This window comes from Trichomonas vaginalis, chromosome III (genome assembly GCF_026262505.1).
Source record: "Trichomonas vaginalis G3 chromosome III, whole genome shotgun sequence".
Taxonomy (NCBI): domain Eukaryota; phylum Parabasalia; order Trichomonadida; family Trichomonadidae; genus Trichomonas; species Trichomonas vaginalis.
In genome coordinates, this window is record NC_067205.1 from 11,069,361 (window position 1) to 11,088,741 (window position 19,381).

General features: G+C 30.7%; 5 protein-coding genes across 5 annotated transcripts, besides 4 other annotated features; all 5 read left to right on the forward strand.

The window, feature by feature from the left end:
* Positions 1-263: 263 nt before the first annotated feature.
* TVAGG3_0680570 (ubiquitinyl hydrolase protein) lies at positions 264-7,373 on the forward strand (the record flags this gene model as incomplete). Its single annotated transcript, XM_001329816.1, has 1 exon — positions 375-6,302. One exon carries the CDS (start codon positions 375-377, stop codon positions 6,300-6,302), a length of 5,928 nt encoding a protein of 1,975 aa, XP_001329851.1.
* Positions 7,374-7,724: 351 nt separating this feature from the next.
* Positions 7,725-7,918: a mobile genetic element.
* Positions 7,919-9,625: 1,707 nt separating this feature from the next.
* Positions 9,626-9,923: a mobile genetic element.
* A 609-nt stretch (positions 9,924-10,532) lies between these two features.
* Positions 10,533-11,185: a mobile genetic element.
* A 528-nt stretch (positions 11,186-11,713) lies between these two features.
* TVAGG3_0680610 (regulation of response to stimulus) lies at positions 11,714-13,635 on the forward strand (the record flags this gene model as incomplete). Its single annotated transcript, XM_001329815.1, has 1 exon — positions 11,714-13,588. One exon carries the CDS (start codon positions 11,714-11,716, stop codon positions 13,586-13,588), a length of 1,875 nt encoding a protein of 624 aa, XP_001329850.1.
* Positions 13,636-13,885: 250 nt separating this feature from the next.
* Positions 13,886-14,953, forward strand: TVAGG3_0680620 (3'-phosphoadenosine 5'-phosphosulfate transmembrane transporter protein; the record flags this gene model as incomplete). Its single annotated transcript, XM_001329814.1, has 1 exon — positions 13,886-14,953. One exon carries the CDS (start codon positions 13,886-13,888, stop codon positions 14,951-14,953), a length of 1,068 nt encoding a protein of 355 aa, XP_001329849.1.
* Positions 14,954-15,355: 402 nt separating this feature from the next.
* TVAGG3_0680630 (uncharacterized protein) lies at positions 15,356-16,118 on the forward strand (the record flags this gene model as incomplete). Its single annotated transcript, XM_001329813.1, has 1 exon — positions 15,383-16,069. The coding sequence occupies one exon, from the start codon at positions 15,383-15,385 to the stop codon at positions 16,067-16,069; it is 687 nt and encodes a 228-aa protein (XP_001329848.1).
* A 284-nt stretch (positions 16,119-16,402) lies between these two features.
* TVAGG3_0680640 (uncharacterized protein) lies at positions 16,403-16,855 on the forward strand (the record flags this gene model as incomplete). Its single annotated transcript, XM_001329812.1, has 1 exon — positions 16,403-16,855. One exon carries the CDS (start codon positions 16,403-16,405, stop codon positions 16,853-16,855), a length of 453 nt encoding a protein of 150 aa, XP_001329847.1.
* Positions 16,856-17,530: 675 nt separating this feature from the next.
* Positions 17,531-18,574: a mobile genetic element.
* Positions 18,575-19,381: the final 807 nt, after the last annotated feature.

The following is a 19,381-nucleotide window of genomic DNA, read 5'->3' on the forward strand; positions in this document are numbered from 1 at the left end:
GATGCATACTAATATGAATTTTTATAAGAATATAATAGTATTCCTTTGGAGAAATGCCAAAAGCTCATATCAGGCAAACAAATACCATTGCAATTTTTAAATTTTAAGGTTGGATTGCTTCTGTCCCTCAGAAATTTTGACATGCGATACCTAAGAAAAAATAAACTAAAATATAAATGCCAAGATGAAATCAAAAACAAAATAAGTAGTATATATAGTCATATATTGTCGTCAAAAAATCATTTCCTCCAATTTTACCAATTACGTATTCATCTTCATCAGACTTTGATTTATGGATTGCTCTAGTTGGAGCTGATGCAGATGATCCGACATTTCTAGACAAGCATCTTGAAAAGTTAGAGTCTCTTTTAACGATGATTTTGGAGAAAAATCAGTTCGATCTTCCTATAACAGGGAAAGAAAATGCTTTATTCAAAGAAATTTACTTCAAAATCATTCCAAAGATGCGAAAATATGGGCAAATGTCGGAGGATCTGCAAAACAAGTTCATTAAATTTTTCGATTTACTGATTAAAGTAGGTCTAACAGGCTTAAACAAAAATTCAAACGAACGAATCCAGATTCTTACTCAACTTGCCTTCGATCAAAATTGCCAAACTTTCAATAATAACAAAGAAGCTCATCTTGATGAGAAAATCCTCGAATTATTTAAAAACAACAAGATATACGATACTTTTCTTGAGTTCCTTGATAAAGATGACGCTACAATATCCGCTTGTTTCGCTTTAAGTCAAGTTTTTATTTCATTACAGATATACTTTACTGATTTTGACATTGTAAAAGCGTTTAACAAATTGTTCGATGCCATTGTACGCGCCGGTAAGAAAAATGCTCGTCTTTTTGTCACTTCAGAAGTTTCAAAATTCAAAGACATCATTTCACAGCATTTTTACAACTCAAATCTTTGTTGCCGTATGATGGATATCTACGCTGTCCTTGCCAGTTGCGAAATTTTCGATAGACAATTATATGGATATCAAATGATCCAAAAGAACCTTGAAAATCCGATGACACAAGACTACTCATTGAATTGGTTTTCAAACGAAAGCAATTTGGAGATCCTAAAACGTCAAGAACTGCATCCACAAATTATGCCAATTTTAGCAACAATTATTTCCATACTAGAAAAGGAAAACTTACTTCCTTTCCATATTATAACTGAATTATGGAACCAAAATAACGTTATCCATTCAAGTGATTTAGATTCTTTTTATAAAATGTTTTTAATCATCGGAGAATCGATACAAAGCAAGAATTTCAGTGAATACATCAGCTTAGTAACAAGTCCTGACAACAAAACAAGTCAATGGTTCAATTTTATAATTAATTTAGCAGTTGTTTTCGGGAAAAGAGAAGATGGTAATGATCCATTCAATGATTTAAGGTCTTATATCTGTAAATTCGCTTTTGATGACAATTCAGATTTCAATGACCAAGCAAAACACGGTTTGGTCCTTGTTTTGAAATATCACATCACTTTTGACAAAATTATTGATATTTCAAAAGTTTTGATAGAAAATTTACCTAATGAATGCTTTTACATTATGCAGAAGATCATTGAGAATGTTAATATAACAGACATGAAGTTAATCATGGAGTTGTTACATATGGCTTTTGATCAAATCATGAAAACAAAAAATAGAAAACAAATTTATGAATTTTTAGTCAGTTTTTGCACAAAATTCGATGTTTATTTCGATAAAGATTTGTGCAAATTGGTTTTTGATAAAGACCAGGATTCACATTATTATGATTTCCTTTCTAAACTGATTGAAAACGCGTTGATTGACACATCAATTTTAGTTTCTTTCATCATGGAACAGAAAAATATTAATTTTTGTTCTTCTTTCGTTTCTCTTTTGAAAAAAATTGTGTTAAGTGATATTCCTGAAGAAGGAATTGACGAATATCCAATACCACATGAAGAATTGTTGTGGAAATTCGTGAAGATCAATTCAGATCAACAAAACGAAATTGCAGAATTTCTCGTGAAATGTTACATGAGAAATGATTTAAGAAAAATTTCAAATAATGAAATGATTGACACTTTTTTGGAAAAATGGATTTCAGAAAATCCGGAACTCACTGATAAAATGATGATTAACCTTTTACACTTGTTTATAACGATATGCGAGAAGAAAGTTGATTATGAAGATTTCGATTTGAAACCACATTTATATGAAATTTCTCCAAAAGTTGAAATCGAAGTTTCTTTCCAAAAACAAACAATGAAATTAATTGTTTCATCAAGGATATCAATCTCTGCTTTAACCAAAAGAGTCTGCCAGTCATATGGTGATTATCATTACTCTTTCCAGTTGAAAATGGAAAACTCTGTTTTGAATCCAAACAAAATTTTGTCAGATTATAAACTCACTTCACCTGTCAAAATGACATTAGTTCAGACGAATGAACAAATGAAAACAAGAAGTGCTAGAGAGTATGATGAGCTTCCAAGCAATGTTATTTATGAATCACATTATGAAATTGTTGAAAAAATGATTGAATTAATTAAAAATGATGATGAAGAAGCCAAAAAACTTTTGGATGACTTGCCAACATATAAAAACACATTGGAACAGATTAATAATATAGAAGATGATGAGATCTTTGATTACAGTGGCTTCCTTCCTCTTCATCATCCTCTTTATTTCATGTATAACTTCGAAACATTGATATCTAGTGACAAATGGCCGAAAATGACGCATAATGGTGGTTTCTTGTATATCATTGGTTGTATTGAAGATTCTGATAACAATATCTGTGAAAATATTATTAATTTTATTTCCAAAAAATTCTCAAAAAGAAAGAAAAACAAATATTCACAACAAATTTTAACAAGTTGTTTAATAAGAATTGCAAATCAATTTGAAGATAGCGAAGAACTATTAGGGCCTATTTTTACTATGTTATCTGATTTAGTTAATCTCAATGAGGAGATCCAATTCCCTCATGATTTCGATGAAATTGTTTCAATGATTTTGGAAAGTGACAATTCAAATATAATTGAAAATTCACAAGTTTTTCTCAATAATAAAGTGCCAATTTCACAAGATATAATCATACACTCGTTGCGTGATGCAGGCCATGAAACTAAAGGACAGATCTATGAGATTTTAGTACAGCATTTAACTGATTTTGATGAAAATCTTTTCGAAGAAATTGTCAAAACATTAAAAGGAAAAAAAGTGACATATTTAAAGCCATGTTTACTTTGTCTTAAAAGTCTTGTACAAATGGAAGACATGGATGAGAACTACAAAGATATCGTCTGTGAAATGTTAATCGACAAGTACTTAAGACTCGATAGTGATAGAAGTGACGGTTATTTTAAATTAGTTTGTTCGATTTTGAGTATTATTAATAACGAAAGATTAAATGAACATATTGATGACATTTTCCAGAATTCCAAGTCAATAAGGAACTGGGATACCAGTGGTGACATTGAAACGAAACATAAAAACGGAGCAGGACTGATAAATTTAGGTGCAACTTGTTTCTTTAATTCAACTTTACAACAATTCTATGCGATCCCTCAAATCAGAAAAAGTGTCATTGAATATGAAGGTGACAACTTGATTTTGAAAGAGCTGAAAGAGTTATTTTCGAAGTTGTATTATTCAGAAAGGCAAAGCCAATCAACAGAGAAATTGATCAATTCATGGGTTGGCTGGGATGGACAGAAATTAAATCCAGTTATTCAACAAGATGCTTGTGAGTTTTTACAAGATTTATTGGATAAACTTGAGAAAGGACTTGGCGTAGATTTCGTACATTCATTGTTTAAAGGAACAACAACACATTACACAGAAGGAATCAATGAAAAATACGAAAGCCAAAAAACAGAATCATTTTTAACTTTGACAGTTCCTGTAAAAGGATCTACTAATATTAATGATTCTTTCGAGCAAATGTCTGCACCGGAATTCTTCACAGGACAAAATAAAATAGAAGCAGAAGGTTTAGGTAAAATAGATGCAAGAAGATACGCAAAACAAACTGAAATTCCGCAATTTTTGATTATGCAATTGTCACGTTTTGAATATAATTATCAAACATGGCAAAGAATCAAAATTGACACTCCTTTCATTTTTCCTATCAATCTATTAGTCAATAACTCCAAATACAAGTTATGTGGAGTCATTGTTCACATGGGAACTGCTGAATTTGGTCATTACGTTTCTTATGTAAGGGACAGATTCACTCAGAAATGGACTTATTTCAATGACGACCAAGTCAGTGAAATTTCTGAAAATGATGTATTGCAAACATCGTATGGAAGTAACACGAGAAGTGCTTATCTTTTGTTTTATGATAAAGAAGGTATCGAATACGAAAACGACATCGAAATTGATGAAGAAATCAAAACAGAAATCGATGAAGATAACAATCAAATACAGATTTCTAGTTTGATTTATTCGACACCTTTCTATTGTTTAATGAGAGATTTAATGAATGATTTGACATTGGAATATTTCTTGAAATACTTCCCATTCACGAAACACACTGAGAAAGCAAGTGTTTTAGGTGAAGGACTGATCAAGAAAATGGCAACAGATGACACAATTCACGATAGATTGAAAGATAAATTTAACACTGGAGAATTCACAGATGGAATGATTTATTCTCCAAACGAAAAAGTCAGAGAATATACTTTGATGTTAATTAAAGAAATTGGTGTTTCTGAAATGACATGGGCTGGTGCAAGTAATTTCTTTTCTGTCATGGCACATATTCACGCTTATCCACAAGGTTTGTATCCTTTCTTTGATTTGTTATATCTTTGTTTGGAGAATGATGAAATCCTAGAAAACGCAAGAGAAGATAATTGGCCATATAAAATTCATGCATTGTTAACAAAAAGAATTCCTGATTATTGCCTTGAAAAAGACAAAAATATCAATGAATACTATGAATCAATTGATATTATGCCTTTAATCAATGTACTTGATTTACTCTCTCAAATGGAAGATCAAGATATTATTAATTATTTGACATCTATTGATTTTGTTTGTAATGTTTTGTTTTCGAAAACAAGTCTTAGAAAATTTGTTGCTATTTTGGAAACTTATGTTGAAGACTTCACTGATTACATTACTCACGCAATAGCAAATAATGCACCTCTTGAAAGGATAACTAACTTTACTTTCTTAGTACAACCTGAAGATACTGTTCATTATTTGTTGAATTTAGTTTGTCAAATTTCCATTTCTAATTGGTTGGCTACTTTTTGTCTCCTCGCGAAGAAGAGGATGCATGTTGATAGGTTCATTGATTCATTAAAGGACTGGATTAACTATTTAGCTTCAGAAGATGGCGATGAACGAATAACTGCTTATTATTTGATCATTTTCTTATGTCCACACAAAATGTTCCAAGTAAATCTTCCTCAATTTCCTTTGAATTTACAAATTGATGCTTCCGATGTTACTTTTACTCCTCAAGAAGACAAGCAGTTAGTTGATCGCTGTTTGAGTATTCTTGATTGCATACATTATTGTAGTGAAGATTTATTCTCCAAAGCTTGTGAAATTTACTCAGATTCTCCAAATTCTATTATCCCTTTGATAAATGCAATTATGACTTTATGTCATGCAGCAGGAGACACGAGACAAAGTGATCTTTTGAAAGAACTCTTGGATAAACTTAGAGGATATACACATCCGTTCGATACTCCTGTAGAAATGATATTAAACAAATTGGCAACTTTTTGTAATTTTGTAAAAGTGGCAGATGATTTTGTTTCACCTCACTTATCATCCAAAGATGAAAAACTTGCTCAAGCATATGCAGGAGGACTTGCCAAACATCTTTTGACTGAAGGAATATCCACGAAATGCGCATTGATTTTGCTGAAAATGTATATAAACATCCCGAGAAGTTCGATTTATCAAAGTATCAGAGAATTGTTTACTTTGGTTTGTTTGCAGCAACCAAATGTCGTAAGGACATTTTTGAACACGGAAGAACTCCATCCGCCATCAATGAACTTCGTTTTGTTCCTTGCAAAAACTGCTGAAGTTCAATTTTCTGCATTAAAGTTACTTTCGCAATCCTTGAGTTTGCTTGATGCTGTAAATGCAAATAAGATAGTTGCAGACTGCATAAAGTACAATAATGGTGATTTGATTGAAGAAGAATTAAGAAAAATTGCAAATTGCGACTATGTCAAAGATGAAGCAAAGGAAGCAGTCCTGAAGCTTCTTAATAGTGAGGAATTGCATAAAGAAGAGCCAAATCTTATTCTTGAAACGGAAGAGCCGAAATCTCCAAAGAATTAATTTTTATTTCTAATTTTATTTTTGTTTTTTGTTACATATAGATCATTGGAAACACAGATATACTATGATTTATATATTTTATTATATATTATTATTTTTTATTTTATATACATATATATATTAAATGAATTGTTTTACGATTTGTTATAACTTACTTTTCTATGTTTATCCTTCATATGCCAGTTCCTGAAAACATAAAATTTAATGTTAGAAATATATTTCAAATTTCAAATTAAAGCTGAAGCTCGAGCTTTACTTTATCATTTACTTGTGAAGATGCTGTTGAATTGTTGTATTGTTCATATTAGAAATACAAAAAAGTGCCATTAATTTCGAATATGAATCCGAATTCTTTTCCAAATCCTGCTCCTCAGAAATTTTATATACCACCACATAACATGCAAAGTTTACCACAATTTGTTCAATTTTCGGATATTCAGATTTCAAATCAAAATCAAGCGCCTCCACGATTCAATATGCCTCTAGAAAACAGACCAAATCCAATGTTTAATTCAAATCCATATATACAACAGCAATACAATGTTCCACAAAATAATCCTATTCCAAATATTCCACAAAATATGAATAAAGTACCAGAAAATCCATATTCAATACCACTAATGCCGAATTCTAATCCAGAATATCAAATACCAAATGCAGAAGAAACTCTTATTCAATCAATCATGAAACAGTATGCAAACTCTCCATTAATGCTTAGGAAATCACCAGAAGAACAACGTATCATTGCTAAAAATATCATGATGAGTCAAGTAATGAGCTTACATACAGTAATTAATCAATTGGCTCTACAAAAGAAAGTCAATGAAGATCCGTCCTTAAGGGTGCACCCGTATGTACGTTTATTTGAGAGGAGGAGGATTACCCTCTCAATTTTGAGGGATTCGTTAGTTTATTTTCTCGATGAATATGCAATAAAATTTGATTTTTACCTTATCAATATACTTCATATAATATACACATGTTCATGTAAAAACTTTTTTCCAAAATCCTCAGGAATTAAGGGATTTTTGAATTTTAAGAATTTTTTTCGAATTTTTTCGAAAAAAAAATATTTTCAGAACAGCCTTAACGGCTAAGATTTAGGAACAATGTTAAGTATCAAAAAGAAAGGAGGTCTGATATAGACAACATATATCGTTGAAGGTTGAAAAAATCTCTAATATTTGAGCCCAAAATTTCAAATATAGATCCGTATTTTTCCCAAGTGAGGGGGGTATCTCCAATCCCAGCCCTATCGTCCTCCCAGTGTCAGTTTTCAATATAAAATCCAAATTTTTTTTGAAAATAAAAATTTCGAGAAATTTTTCTGATTTTTTTTGTTTGATTTCAATAGTTCAAAATAAATTTGGGAGTAAAAAGACACTATTTAATGAAATTCATATGAGTGAATGTGGATAAATACTAGGGCTGTACAAGATTTAAAAAAACATTGCCGGGTTACCGTAGAGGCCTAAAAAAATCGCGCCTCGGCGGCAAGCCGCCTCGGCATTAAGAATGCGCATCTAAATTTTTATATGTCCTTCTTTCTTTTATTTTTCCCTTCCCTTTCTTTTCTTTTTCTTTTTTTTCCCTCCTCTTGCTCTCATTTACCTTTTTTTTCCTTTTCTCATCATTTTTCAAAATTTTAAATTTTTATCAAAAATCTTGCCTATAAAAGCAGACTATGGAACCTTTTAATGCCTCTTAATCAATATTATACAGCATAAAGCATATTAAATGAAAGTAATTACGTATAAATTTATTTATTATCTTATTTATTAATTCTTTAGCATGTATTGTTTAATATTAACTTTTCTGTACATTAAATATGATATCTCCAAAGTATGAATGCCTTGTAACGAAACGAAAACTTAATTTTATGTTGAATATTTGTCACAAACATTAGATTATTAAAATATATGTTGGATATCCCTTAGTATGAGACTTCATGACTCTTGTAGTCTAACGTGAGCTTTGGATTGCAAGCTCTGTGGTTAACGAACATAAATTAATTGTAAAGTTTTCAAAATTTTTCATCGTTTCTATCAGCATCTATTTTTCCTTTAAAATAATATATTTGTATGAATACAATATTTAGTAATTTTTTTATTTCCCATAATTTCATTCAAAATTTCAGAAAAAATTAATTTCTATTCAATATTATTTCAGCTTCAAAACACTTCATTCTTATAGATGTTGATTCACTAAAGTGTGATACTCAATGTCTTATTTCAATGAAAATTGTTCTGCAAATTTATTTCACTTTTGACCTCACTTTTTCCGTAATTCAATTTTTTACTTTTAATATTTTAGATCTTCATAATATCATTTGAAAAATTAACCATATAAAAAAATCAAGTTAACAATTCACTTTTTCCGTAATTCAAAAATCAAAAATATAAATAATATATCTTTTTATCAAATATTATTATTATATTCTATGAAAAATGAGGTCCGGAAATTTTGCGGATTCCCGTAACTCAATTTTACGGAAAAAGTGCAGTAAACTATTCAAAATACGGAAAAATTGGTGTAAACTAATGATTTTACGGTAAAATCACGGAAAGTCCCGGAAGAATATATGTGCCTATATGAAATTATACAAAAATGAATCAAACGCATTTTAAAAGATTGTTCTTGTATTATAAATGCTATTCGCAGATTTATTAGTTGAAGAAAATTACCAAATTTTTGCCGATTTACAAAAAATGATTTACAAAGCATATTTTTATAAGGCTTTAAAAATCTTTAAAATGTGACTGGTGACGGAAATCCATGGTAACCAACCGCGGTTCCCGTTTGGAATGCCATAATAAATACTCTCAAAACATACAATTTATATATTTTTTCTTTATATTATCAACTAATTAGTGATAATTTTTTTTGAATCAGATTTTTTTTCATTAAAAACATAATATATAACACAACAATGATGCACACATACGTATCTACACATCAAAATATAAAGCTTGTTTTGGTCTGGGCATCCCAACCCAAAATTCTTTAAAAATTGAATAAAATTGAATACTTGGGGCTGGGATACCCATCCCAAAACCGAATTGAATTTTTTGAATTAAAGAATATATTTATGTATTTATAATATACATGTGATGTCTATAAAAAATACTAAATTCTAAAAAAAATTCAATTTATTCAAAACGTATACTAAGTGATCACTTCATTAGTAGGATCAGCAATCCTACTAAACGGTGAGAACGCCACTAACTAAAAAGGGAGTCCTTGGAGCTCTTGATCTCTTGTCAGTAGAGTTCATAATGAGGCATGGCATCTACTGATTAGAGATCAGAGCAATCCTACCTTACCTTCAGGAGCTACAAAGCTCCTAATCGTTACGAGAGGGAGCCTTGGAGCTCCTGAAGCTCATCAGCAGAGGCTATTTACCATTTGGGCCTCTTTTGATGAAAGATGCGAAGCCCATCTACGAACCAGGAGCTCCAAAGCTCCTAATCCTTACGAAAGGGAGCTTTGGAGCTCCTGAGTCTTCATCAACAGAGTCCCAGTTGATAAATATCCTATGCTGATGAAAGATGCGAAGCACATCTACGAACCAGGAGCTTCAAAGCTTCTAATCCTTACTAAAGGGAGCTTTGGAGCTCCTGAAACTCCTTTTACTATAAAATAGGACAGTTTTCTTCTGAGGTTCTCATCAAATCTAAGACTTCAGAAGAAAGCTGTTCTATCAATGTATACTTACACTCTCATGGACTACAAGTGTACAATTTTAAGGCAGAGATTATCCGAGGCCTCTCATCAAATGAGGGACCTCGGATAATCTCTACCTTAAGTAGTCAAATAACTTTTCTCACTATTTAGGAACAAAAGAACAAGAGTTGGAGTACTTTAAGGCAAGATTCTTCCGAAATCTCTCATCGAATGAGAGACTTCGGAAGGACCTTGCCAAATCCTTGAACGCCAATATCCTTGGAACTGAGCTAGAACCAGGGAGAAGTAGCATACTATAGAGCACGATGGTAATCTCGGAAATGCTTATATCGCCCCAAGCACAATATTTAAGAAGTCTAACTCATATATACAAGAAGTCAGGCTGAATAGATATTGTGCATATGGTTTGCAGAACTCTCATGATATTTAAAATTCATGTTATCCCAAAAAAGGTGACATTTTGGGTGTATCGTCCATCCCAGGGATGCAAAAATCACATCACCTTGGATCTATAATTTCAAATTTTAATTTTTTGAAAAAAGAGGCCACCCGTATGTACGTTTATTTGAGAGGAGGAGGATTATATTTTTGAAAGGGTGAAACATTATGAATATGTTAATTATATAATAATATGTATTATTATAAAAAAGAAAAAATAAAGCACGTTAAAATTTTTCTTTCTTGATTTTTTACAAAATCTACTTAGAATTATGCAAAATATGACTAAATAATTATAAATTTCAAGTTAAATTTTAATTTTGATAAATAATTTAAATTTCAAAATATCAAGTTCAGTTCGACTATGTATGTAGTAATTCCTCAATAAAGTGCCAAAACCCTATTAAAATATATGAACATTTTCAACATTTTAATGTTTTTATTTAAAAATTTGATGGAATATGAGCTTCAAACAATTATTATGTAAATAAAAATAATTAAATATATGTATTTATTCGTATTACAACCGTAGTAAGTCGATTCTTCCTTTCTTCTACTGAGGTTTGAATTTGATTTCGAATTGTAAAGAGATTCAAAGGGAAAATACTAGCGGATAAAAACTACCTCCATGAAAGGGTCATAATGGAGTCAAGTTGTATTTTTTGATATTTTTTGCTTTTCGAGCCTAAATAGGTAGCCAAGATAATGCCTAAAAATAAGGTTCTAAATTCTGAAGTTTACATGATCCTCTCGTGTGCACCCTTAAACATAAATAATTATGATATTTAGGCTAATCATTGCAAATTATTTGATTTGAAATCATTATTTTATTTGAACTACTTTCATTACAATCAGAATGGAGATCTTTTCTTGAGAATGACACCAATAGCAATGATATCAATCATTCTACAAAGATAATGCTCCTTCATTATTATTTGATTCTTCAAAACAATCACTTGAAATTGCATGAATTAAAACTCATTTTAAAATTTGGTGAGAAAGATCTTTTTGTTGATGAGCCAAATTGAGCATTCATGGAAGTTTGTAACAGTAACATCTGACACACATTTTACATAGTAGATTGGCCAAATAGGTGCTGTGTTTCTGGTTTACTTCTCCTAGAAGATGAAGGAAAATCTCAATATATAGACTAAAAATTTAATTAGCTCAAATGAAACAGGTATATAAAACTCTAACATTATAGTTAATATGAATATTCATGATTCTTTGAAATTTCTTAGGGAGAAATGAATTATCGTTCCGATGAAAGGATTTCATAAATCAAAACAATGTTTTTATCTTTTTTCTTGAAGACAGCATTATCAGGAACTATAGTTGCAGACGTCAAAGGATTTAAAATCACATGTACTATATTATCTGATACAGAAATAGCTATTGGAGACGGAAACAAAAATGCTTTTGTAGAATATATAAAACCGATTACTAATTTTACATTACCAGAAACTGCACTCTATAACAACAAAGAATATAAGATTGCTGAAGTATCATCTTATGCTTTTACAGAATCGCCATTTAATAAAATCGTATTTCCAGCATCTGTGAGGAAAATCGGATCATATTGTTTCTTTGGATCCGAAAGGTTAGAGATACTATCCATTTCTAAGTGCAAAATTACAGAATTGCCACCTTATATTTTCGCAGATTGCCCATTGCTTGAGACAATCTTATGCTCAAAACAAGTTCACGAAATTGGAGAAGGTGCTTTCACCAATACAGGAATCACTTTCATTCATGTTCAGTCGCATTTTCAAGTTGTCAATCCGAAAGCATTTTCAGGAGCAAAATTAACCGAAGTAGATCTTTCCACTTGCTCTCTTACATCTCTTAGTGAGTCAATGTTCGAAAATTGTTCAGATTTGACCGATATTATTTTTCCAAATTCATTAGAATCAATTTCGCCATACGCATTTGCACGCTGCGGACTTAAGAAACTTACACTACCATCATCACTTAAGTCAATTGGGCACCATGCCTTTCATTCTTGCGAATATTTGGATTTTATTGACATTTCGAACTGCAACTTACAAAAAATAGAGCCATATTTATTCTCCCTCTGCACATATCTCCAAAGTGCAGTACTTCCTGAGAAAATTGTTGAAATCGGAGCGTTTTCATTTGCAAATACTTCATTATCTTATTTCAAACCAAACGAAAACCTTCAAATCATACGTGAAAGATGTTTCTTAGGCTGCAGGAAGCTCTCCGTTGTTGATTTATCAGATTCTCTCTGTCATACAATCGAATCTTACGCTTTTGCCGATTGTTCGAGCTTAGAAACGTTCCAAATGTCCACAACATTAGTCAACATCGAAGATTACGCCTTCATGTCCACAAAATTGACGAAATTTAGTTCAGTAATCGTTCAATTTCTCGGAAAAGGCGTTTTCTCATCGATTCGGACACTTAAATCCATTGATTTGTCCATGACTCATCTAACTGTTATTCCTGAATTCCTTTTCAAGGATTCTTATTCACTTCATTCGATTTTACTTCCAGAAAGCCTCAGAACGATCAAAGATGGTGCTTTCAGTGGAACAAAAATCACAGAGATACATATTCCAAGCTCAGTTTATAAAGTTGGACCAAAATTATTTGAATCTTGTGTAAACCTTGAAAAACTTGACTTAGGGTTTACAAATATCACTGAAATACCAGACAACTTTTTGGGTGAGTGTAGCCGATTGACAAAAATCATTCTTCCTCCTTTTGTTGAGTCGATTTCCCAAACTGCCTTCATTATGTGCTCCCAATTGAAGGAAATATACTACTTAGGACACAAATTGTTACCTGAAGGAATTCTGTTCCCTCCGAATTCGAATATTTATGTATCTCAAAAATATAAGTCAAAGAAATACGGAATCAAGGATATTCATGTTACAACAGACATGAATAACTATATTCCGGTATCAAATGAAGCTTTCAACCCAGAGAAACAAATTTCAACATCAAAAATTTCAAATTCAACGATGAGATCAAGAAAAATCCTCTGGATATGGATACTAGCTGCTGTGTTCATTTCATATTTCGTCTACACTCATTTCTTGGCGAAATCTGTGTTCATTAGAAGAAATCTTTTGAATCCAGCCAGGAAAACCCTCGAGAACCAAGGTCTATATGCCAAACCTGACCAATATATCTTATAACATTCTTTCTATTCTGTAATATTATTTATATTTATATTAAATAAAACTCATTTATATTTAAAAACAAGATTATTTTTATCCGTATTGAGAGTTGCTCTTAAATATATCAATTAAATCTTTAATTCTAAAATAATTTTTTCCAATTCAAAAGATAAAGCTAATTTATCATTATCACTCAGCGGTTATTCTTGTGTCGAATATATTTCTCTTTCTATTTGCGTTATTTTACTTTGGTCTCATGATCACGTTTTTTTCTGAAACATTCCGTGTAATAAAAAAAAGTTTTTTTGTTTATTTATGGATAAGCGGATAGACCTTTTCGGATTTGATATTTCTTTTCTTCCGAAATGGGCTATCCTCTTACTCGGAATAATCGGCATATTTGCGTCGTTTATTCTTCAAGGCTATTCTCACGAAGCCATATTCGGCAAATTTAAAATGAAAGAGGCTCTTTTCTTAACATTTGTTCAGTTCTTCGTATATTCTTCGATATCATTCAAGTTTTTTATTGATTTGGCCCGAAAAAAGACAATCCTTCATGCGCCATTCTGGTTTTACCTTATTACAGCTTTTGCACTTGTTGGATCGATGGCCTTATCAAATTACTCGTTGGAAAGAATCAGTTATCCAACACAAGTCCTTTTCAGATCTTCAAAATTAATCCCAGTCATGCTTGGAAGCTACTTTTTCCTCCGAAAACGCTACAGTCATATGGAAGTCATCTCAGTCTTCTTAACTGTTGCAGGTTTAGTCGGAATTTCAATGAGTGACAAAAAGGTTAATAATAAATTAAACCCTATAGGCCTAGTAGCAGTAATTTCATCCTTGTTTTGTGATGCCTTTGCATCAAACTTAGAAGAAAAAGCCTTTGCTACGTACCAAGCCCCACAAAATGAAGTCATTGCAATGGTCTACTTGATCGGATCAATAATCATTGGTATTGCATCAATACCAGTCGGACAGTTTACATCTGGCATGAAGAGAGTGATGACAGAACCAGTTTTGGACATTCAAATTTTACTTTTTTCTTCATTGGGTGCTGTTGGCATCCAGTTCATCTATTTACTGATTAACACTTTCGGATCTGTTGTTACTGTTATGGTTACTTCCTTAAGAAAAGCATTTACAGTTTGTTTATCATTTTTATTCTTTTCTGACAAGAAATTTACCAGATACCACTTGATGTCCATTATATGTATCAGTTTTGGTATAGGAATGAACATTTACGGAAAGCAGAAATCGAAGAGCGCAAGAAGATTATCAGATTTACCGGACAAGTCAAAATATGTGAAGCAGGAAGATGTTCCAGATAATGTTGATATAGGAGCATTAGCTGAGAAAAGAGAAGATGTCAAATTTGCATAATCCATGCAAAATTTTCAATTTTTATTTTAGATATGTTTGTTTGATTTTTCATATATAAATATTGTTTATTAATATTATGTTATCATGATAAAAATTCTGTGTTGACTATGATTTGGAGATAATATTGGAATATATTTAAATGCATCTATAATTTAATGTCAATAAAGTATCTCTACAATATTGCCTTGGTTGGCAAGGATTTGTGAAACATCATGGTGCTATGAGCCAAATCAATGGATATCTTTATGTTGTTAGCCTGTATTATCTGAAGAAAATCCCCGTTCCTAGCCTATATTATGTCTGTATGGAATCGTATCCTAGTTATAACTATCATTGATATTAACCTTTTTTTAGAACCTTCAATTTTGATCTGCACTTTTCTGAAATAAAAAAATGATTTCTCTGGAATCGAAGAAGATAAAATATATAATGTTACCAATCAATATAACTATCGCAGTATTATGTATTGCACTCATGCTTGCTATTTCATATTCAATAGAATTCGAAGATTGGAATAGATTTATTTTTATTTATCAAAAATTATTCCATCCAATTGCAACACCATTAACTGTCATCATATTGATAGTTGGCCAAATCGGAATACTTAGATTCAACAAATGCTGGTACTTTAGCTATGCTTTCATACTTCTAATTCTATCTATTATTTATTTGCTATTAGTTATACTCGCATTTCGTCTTGATGGAAATGAAACACTCAAAATGAAACAATATTTCAATCATGATCCTCAATATTTCCAATATGAAATACGTAGAGTTTTATCATTATTAAATGTATTAGACTTTACACCAACAACATGCTACTGTGGTGAGCAAGAAAAAGAAAATTACACAAAATGCGATAGTTCAAAATTTTATTACGTTTTCTACCAATATTTCATTGAAAATAACGTAAATCCGAAGAACCGAAATTGTAACTACTTTGCTGATAATTCTTCCCATATATACGAAGACGTTGGGTTTGATGTTGCCGTAAAAGAGAAAATCACACAGAAATTCCACCGTAAATACAAGGGATTAGTAACTACTAACTTCATATTGTTATTCTCTTACAATATTTTTATCTTCCTCTTTGCAATCTTTGTTAAGGTCAAATAACATATATTTATTTGTTTTTTTGTATACAATATATAAATGTTCTGTTTCGGTTTAGCTTCTTTAATCTTTTTCTTCGTTCTTGTCTCTTCATATCAAATTTGATCGAATAAATTCGAAGTTTTTCTTTGACTTTGACGAAAAACCAAATATTAGATACATCCAAGATACTGATTTTTTCATCAAGACATAAACGAAATTTGATATAAAATGTCAAAATTCCAAAAAAAATCAATTAAAATCATTTTGCTGTAGTACATTATTGCACGCAAATTTTATATGGAAAGTGATGTGTTCGTTCAAAGACACTTTTGATATTCAATTTTATCACATTTTATGTCTGAGCAAAATCAAACAGCCTTTACAATTGTCGTCAAGCCAGGAGAAAGCCAGAAGATCAGCTTCGAAGGCAAAGAACAACTCAGATTCATGCTTGTTAATGCCCACCTTGTTGGAGAAGATCTTAAACTTACCAAAGAAGAGGTTGTCACAATCAAGTACTTAGAATCTCTTGATGACAATGAACCAGAACAGAAGTCAACCGAAGTAGCCAAGTTTACAGAGGAGAACAAGGACGTTCAGGACATCGAATTCAATTGCGGTGCATTGAACGAGGCTACAGTCGAAGTTGCTGGCGAATTCCCAGTAGAAATCGAAGGTGTCTTCTACGAAGATAACGATGATGAAGAAGAAGAGGAAGAAGAAGAGGAAGAAGAAAAGAAGGAAGAAGAACCAAAAGAAGAAGAGAAGAAGGAAGATAAACCAGAAGAAGAAAAGAAAGAGGAATAAATTTTCCATGTAATACATATATTTATGAATATTATTACAACAAAATATATCCGTTATATATTTTGAAAAACCTCGGTTGCGGCCAATTGAGATTTTATTTGTATTATTTTTATATGTATAGCATTTTTATCATATTTTTTTCAACGATTCGCTTCAAAAATCCTTGGAAAATTATTTTTTAACGTTTTCTACCCAAAATCATTAGAAAAATGCATTAGTTTGTATTGTATATGTATAATATTTCTTTAATTTTCAAAACAAAATAAAATAAAAAAATAATTTTGAAATGCCAACATTTGGTCATTGATAAACTTAAATTTGAGGAAGACAATGGTTGACTTACTTCTTGGATAACCCAAACAATCGTTTTCCTAAAGAAAATTTCAAAATCTAAAGTAAATAAAAACTCTTTTTTTATTTTCAGAAAAGAAAGCATGTTTCTAACATGTTACATGACCATAGAATATAAAATAATTAAATTTCGATTTCGATATCTGTTTCATCTTCGCTATTATCAGTTTCATATCCATTGAGTCTAACAACAATTGGCTCTAGTTTAATCTTACTCTTTGTTTTAGTAATTTTCAAAGGTTTTTCTTTCTCTACTTTCTTTTCTTTTTCTGGCTTCTTTTCCTTTACAGGATTAGTTTTATTTGGTCGTACCTTATAGTTTAAGGGTGCACACGAGAGGATCATGTAAACTTCAGAATTTAGAACCTTATTTTTAGGCATTATCTTGGCTACCTATTTAGGCTCGAAAAGCAAAAAATATCAAAAAATACAACTTGACTCCATTATGACCCTTTCATGGAGGTAGTTTTTATCCGCTAGTATTTTCCCTTTGAATCTCTTTACAATTCGAAATCAAATTCAAACCTCAGTAGAAGAAAGGAAGAATCGACTTACTACGGTTGTAATACGAATAAATACATATATTTAATTATTTTTATTTACATAATAATTGTTTGAAGCTCATATTCCATCAAATTTTTAAATAAAAACATTAAAATGTTGAAAATGTTCATATATTTTAATAGGGTTTTGGCACTTTATTGAGGAATTACTACATACATAGTCGAACTGAACTTGGTATTTTGAAATTTAAATTATTTATCAAAATTAAAATTTAACTTGAAATTTATAATTATTTAGTCATATTTTGCATAATTCTAAGTAGATTTTGTAAAAAATCAAGAAAGAAAAATTTTAACGTGCTTTATTTTTTCTTTTTTATAATAATACATATTATTATATAATTAACATATTCATAATGTTTCACCCTTTCAAAAATATAATCCTCCTCCTCCTCTCAAATAAACGTACATACGGGTGGCCTCTTTTTTCAAAAAATTAAAATTTGAAATTTTGGGCTCAAATATTAGAGATTTTTTCAATCTTCAACGATATATGTTGTCTATATCAGACCTCCTTTCTTTTTGATACTTAACATTGTTCCTAAATCTTAGCCGTTAAGGCTGTTCTGAAAATATTTTTTTTTCGAAAAAATTCGAAAAAAATTCTTAAAATTCAAAAATCCCTTAATTACTGAGGATTTTGGAAAAAAGTTTTTACATGAACATGTGTATATTATATGAAGTATATTGATAAGGTAAAAATCAAATTTTATTGCATATTCATCGAGAAAATAAACTAACGAATCCCTCAAAATTGAGAGGGTAATCCTCCTCCTCTCAAATAAACGTACATACGGGTGCACCCTTAATGGATGGAAATGATATAATAGTAAGTAGTGAAATAGAGCTATAATTAGCTATTTTATTAGCTTTCGGTTTTAATTTGTTCAGTTTTTGAAATACGTTTTTATATTTAGATATTTTCCCTTTTGTCAGTATCAACGTAATGGAATTAGATTCATAACATTTATTAGACGTATCACAAACCTTTGCTTTGACAATTTTTACCCCTTCGTTCATGATTAGATCTGATTCAAATTCTTCTGTGAATGGTGTGAGTGTCCAAACATCAGTGATTGTTTTGTTATTTACTTTAATTTCATCCTCGTTAAAGAAAAATGTAAGAGAAATATCACTGTTTTTATATGCACATATATATTCACCTGAAATAGAAAAACTTCGGTTGTTGATTCGATCAATTTTGTTTGGAGTTAAATCATATAATCTGATAATTGGATTTGGATATACAATATTAACAATTTTTGATTCTGAGAATGGAAAAGATTTGCCTTTTAAATCTGTGATTGAAAATTCAATCAAATTTTCACCTTCAATGAATGAATCATCAATAGAAATTTTAATTGAACAAGTATCATATGAATCATCTGGGATTGTATATATATGCTTTTTCGAATTAAAATCGCCGTTGATTATCTCTTTGAAAATTATTTTTCCTGAACCGTCAATATCTCTAATACGAAACTTAATTTCAATGTTGTTGTCAACATATTTAATATATTCCTTCTTTGATGAAGGAATCATTGAAATAGAAGGATCATTATATAAATATTTCACATGAAATCGTTCAACTGTTCGATTCTGTGTCGTATCA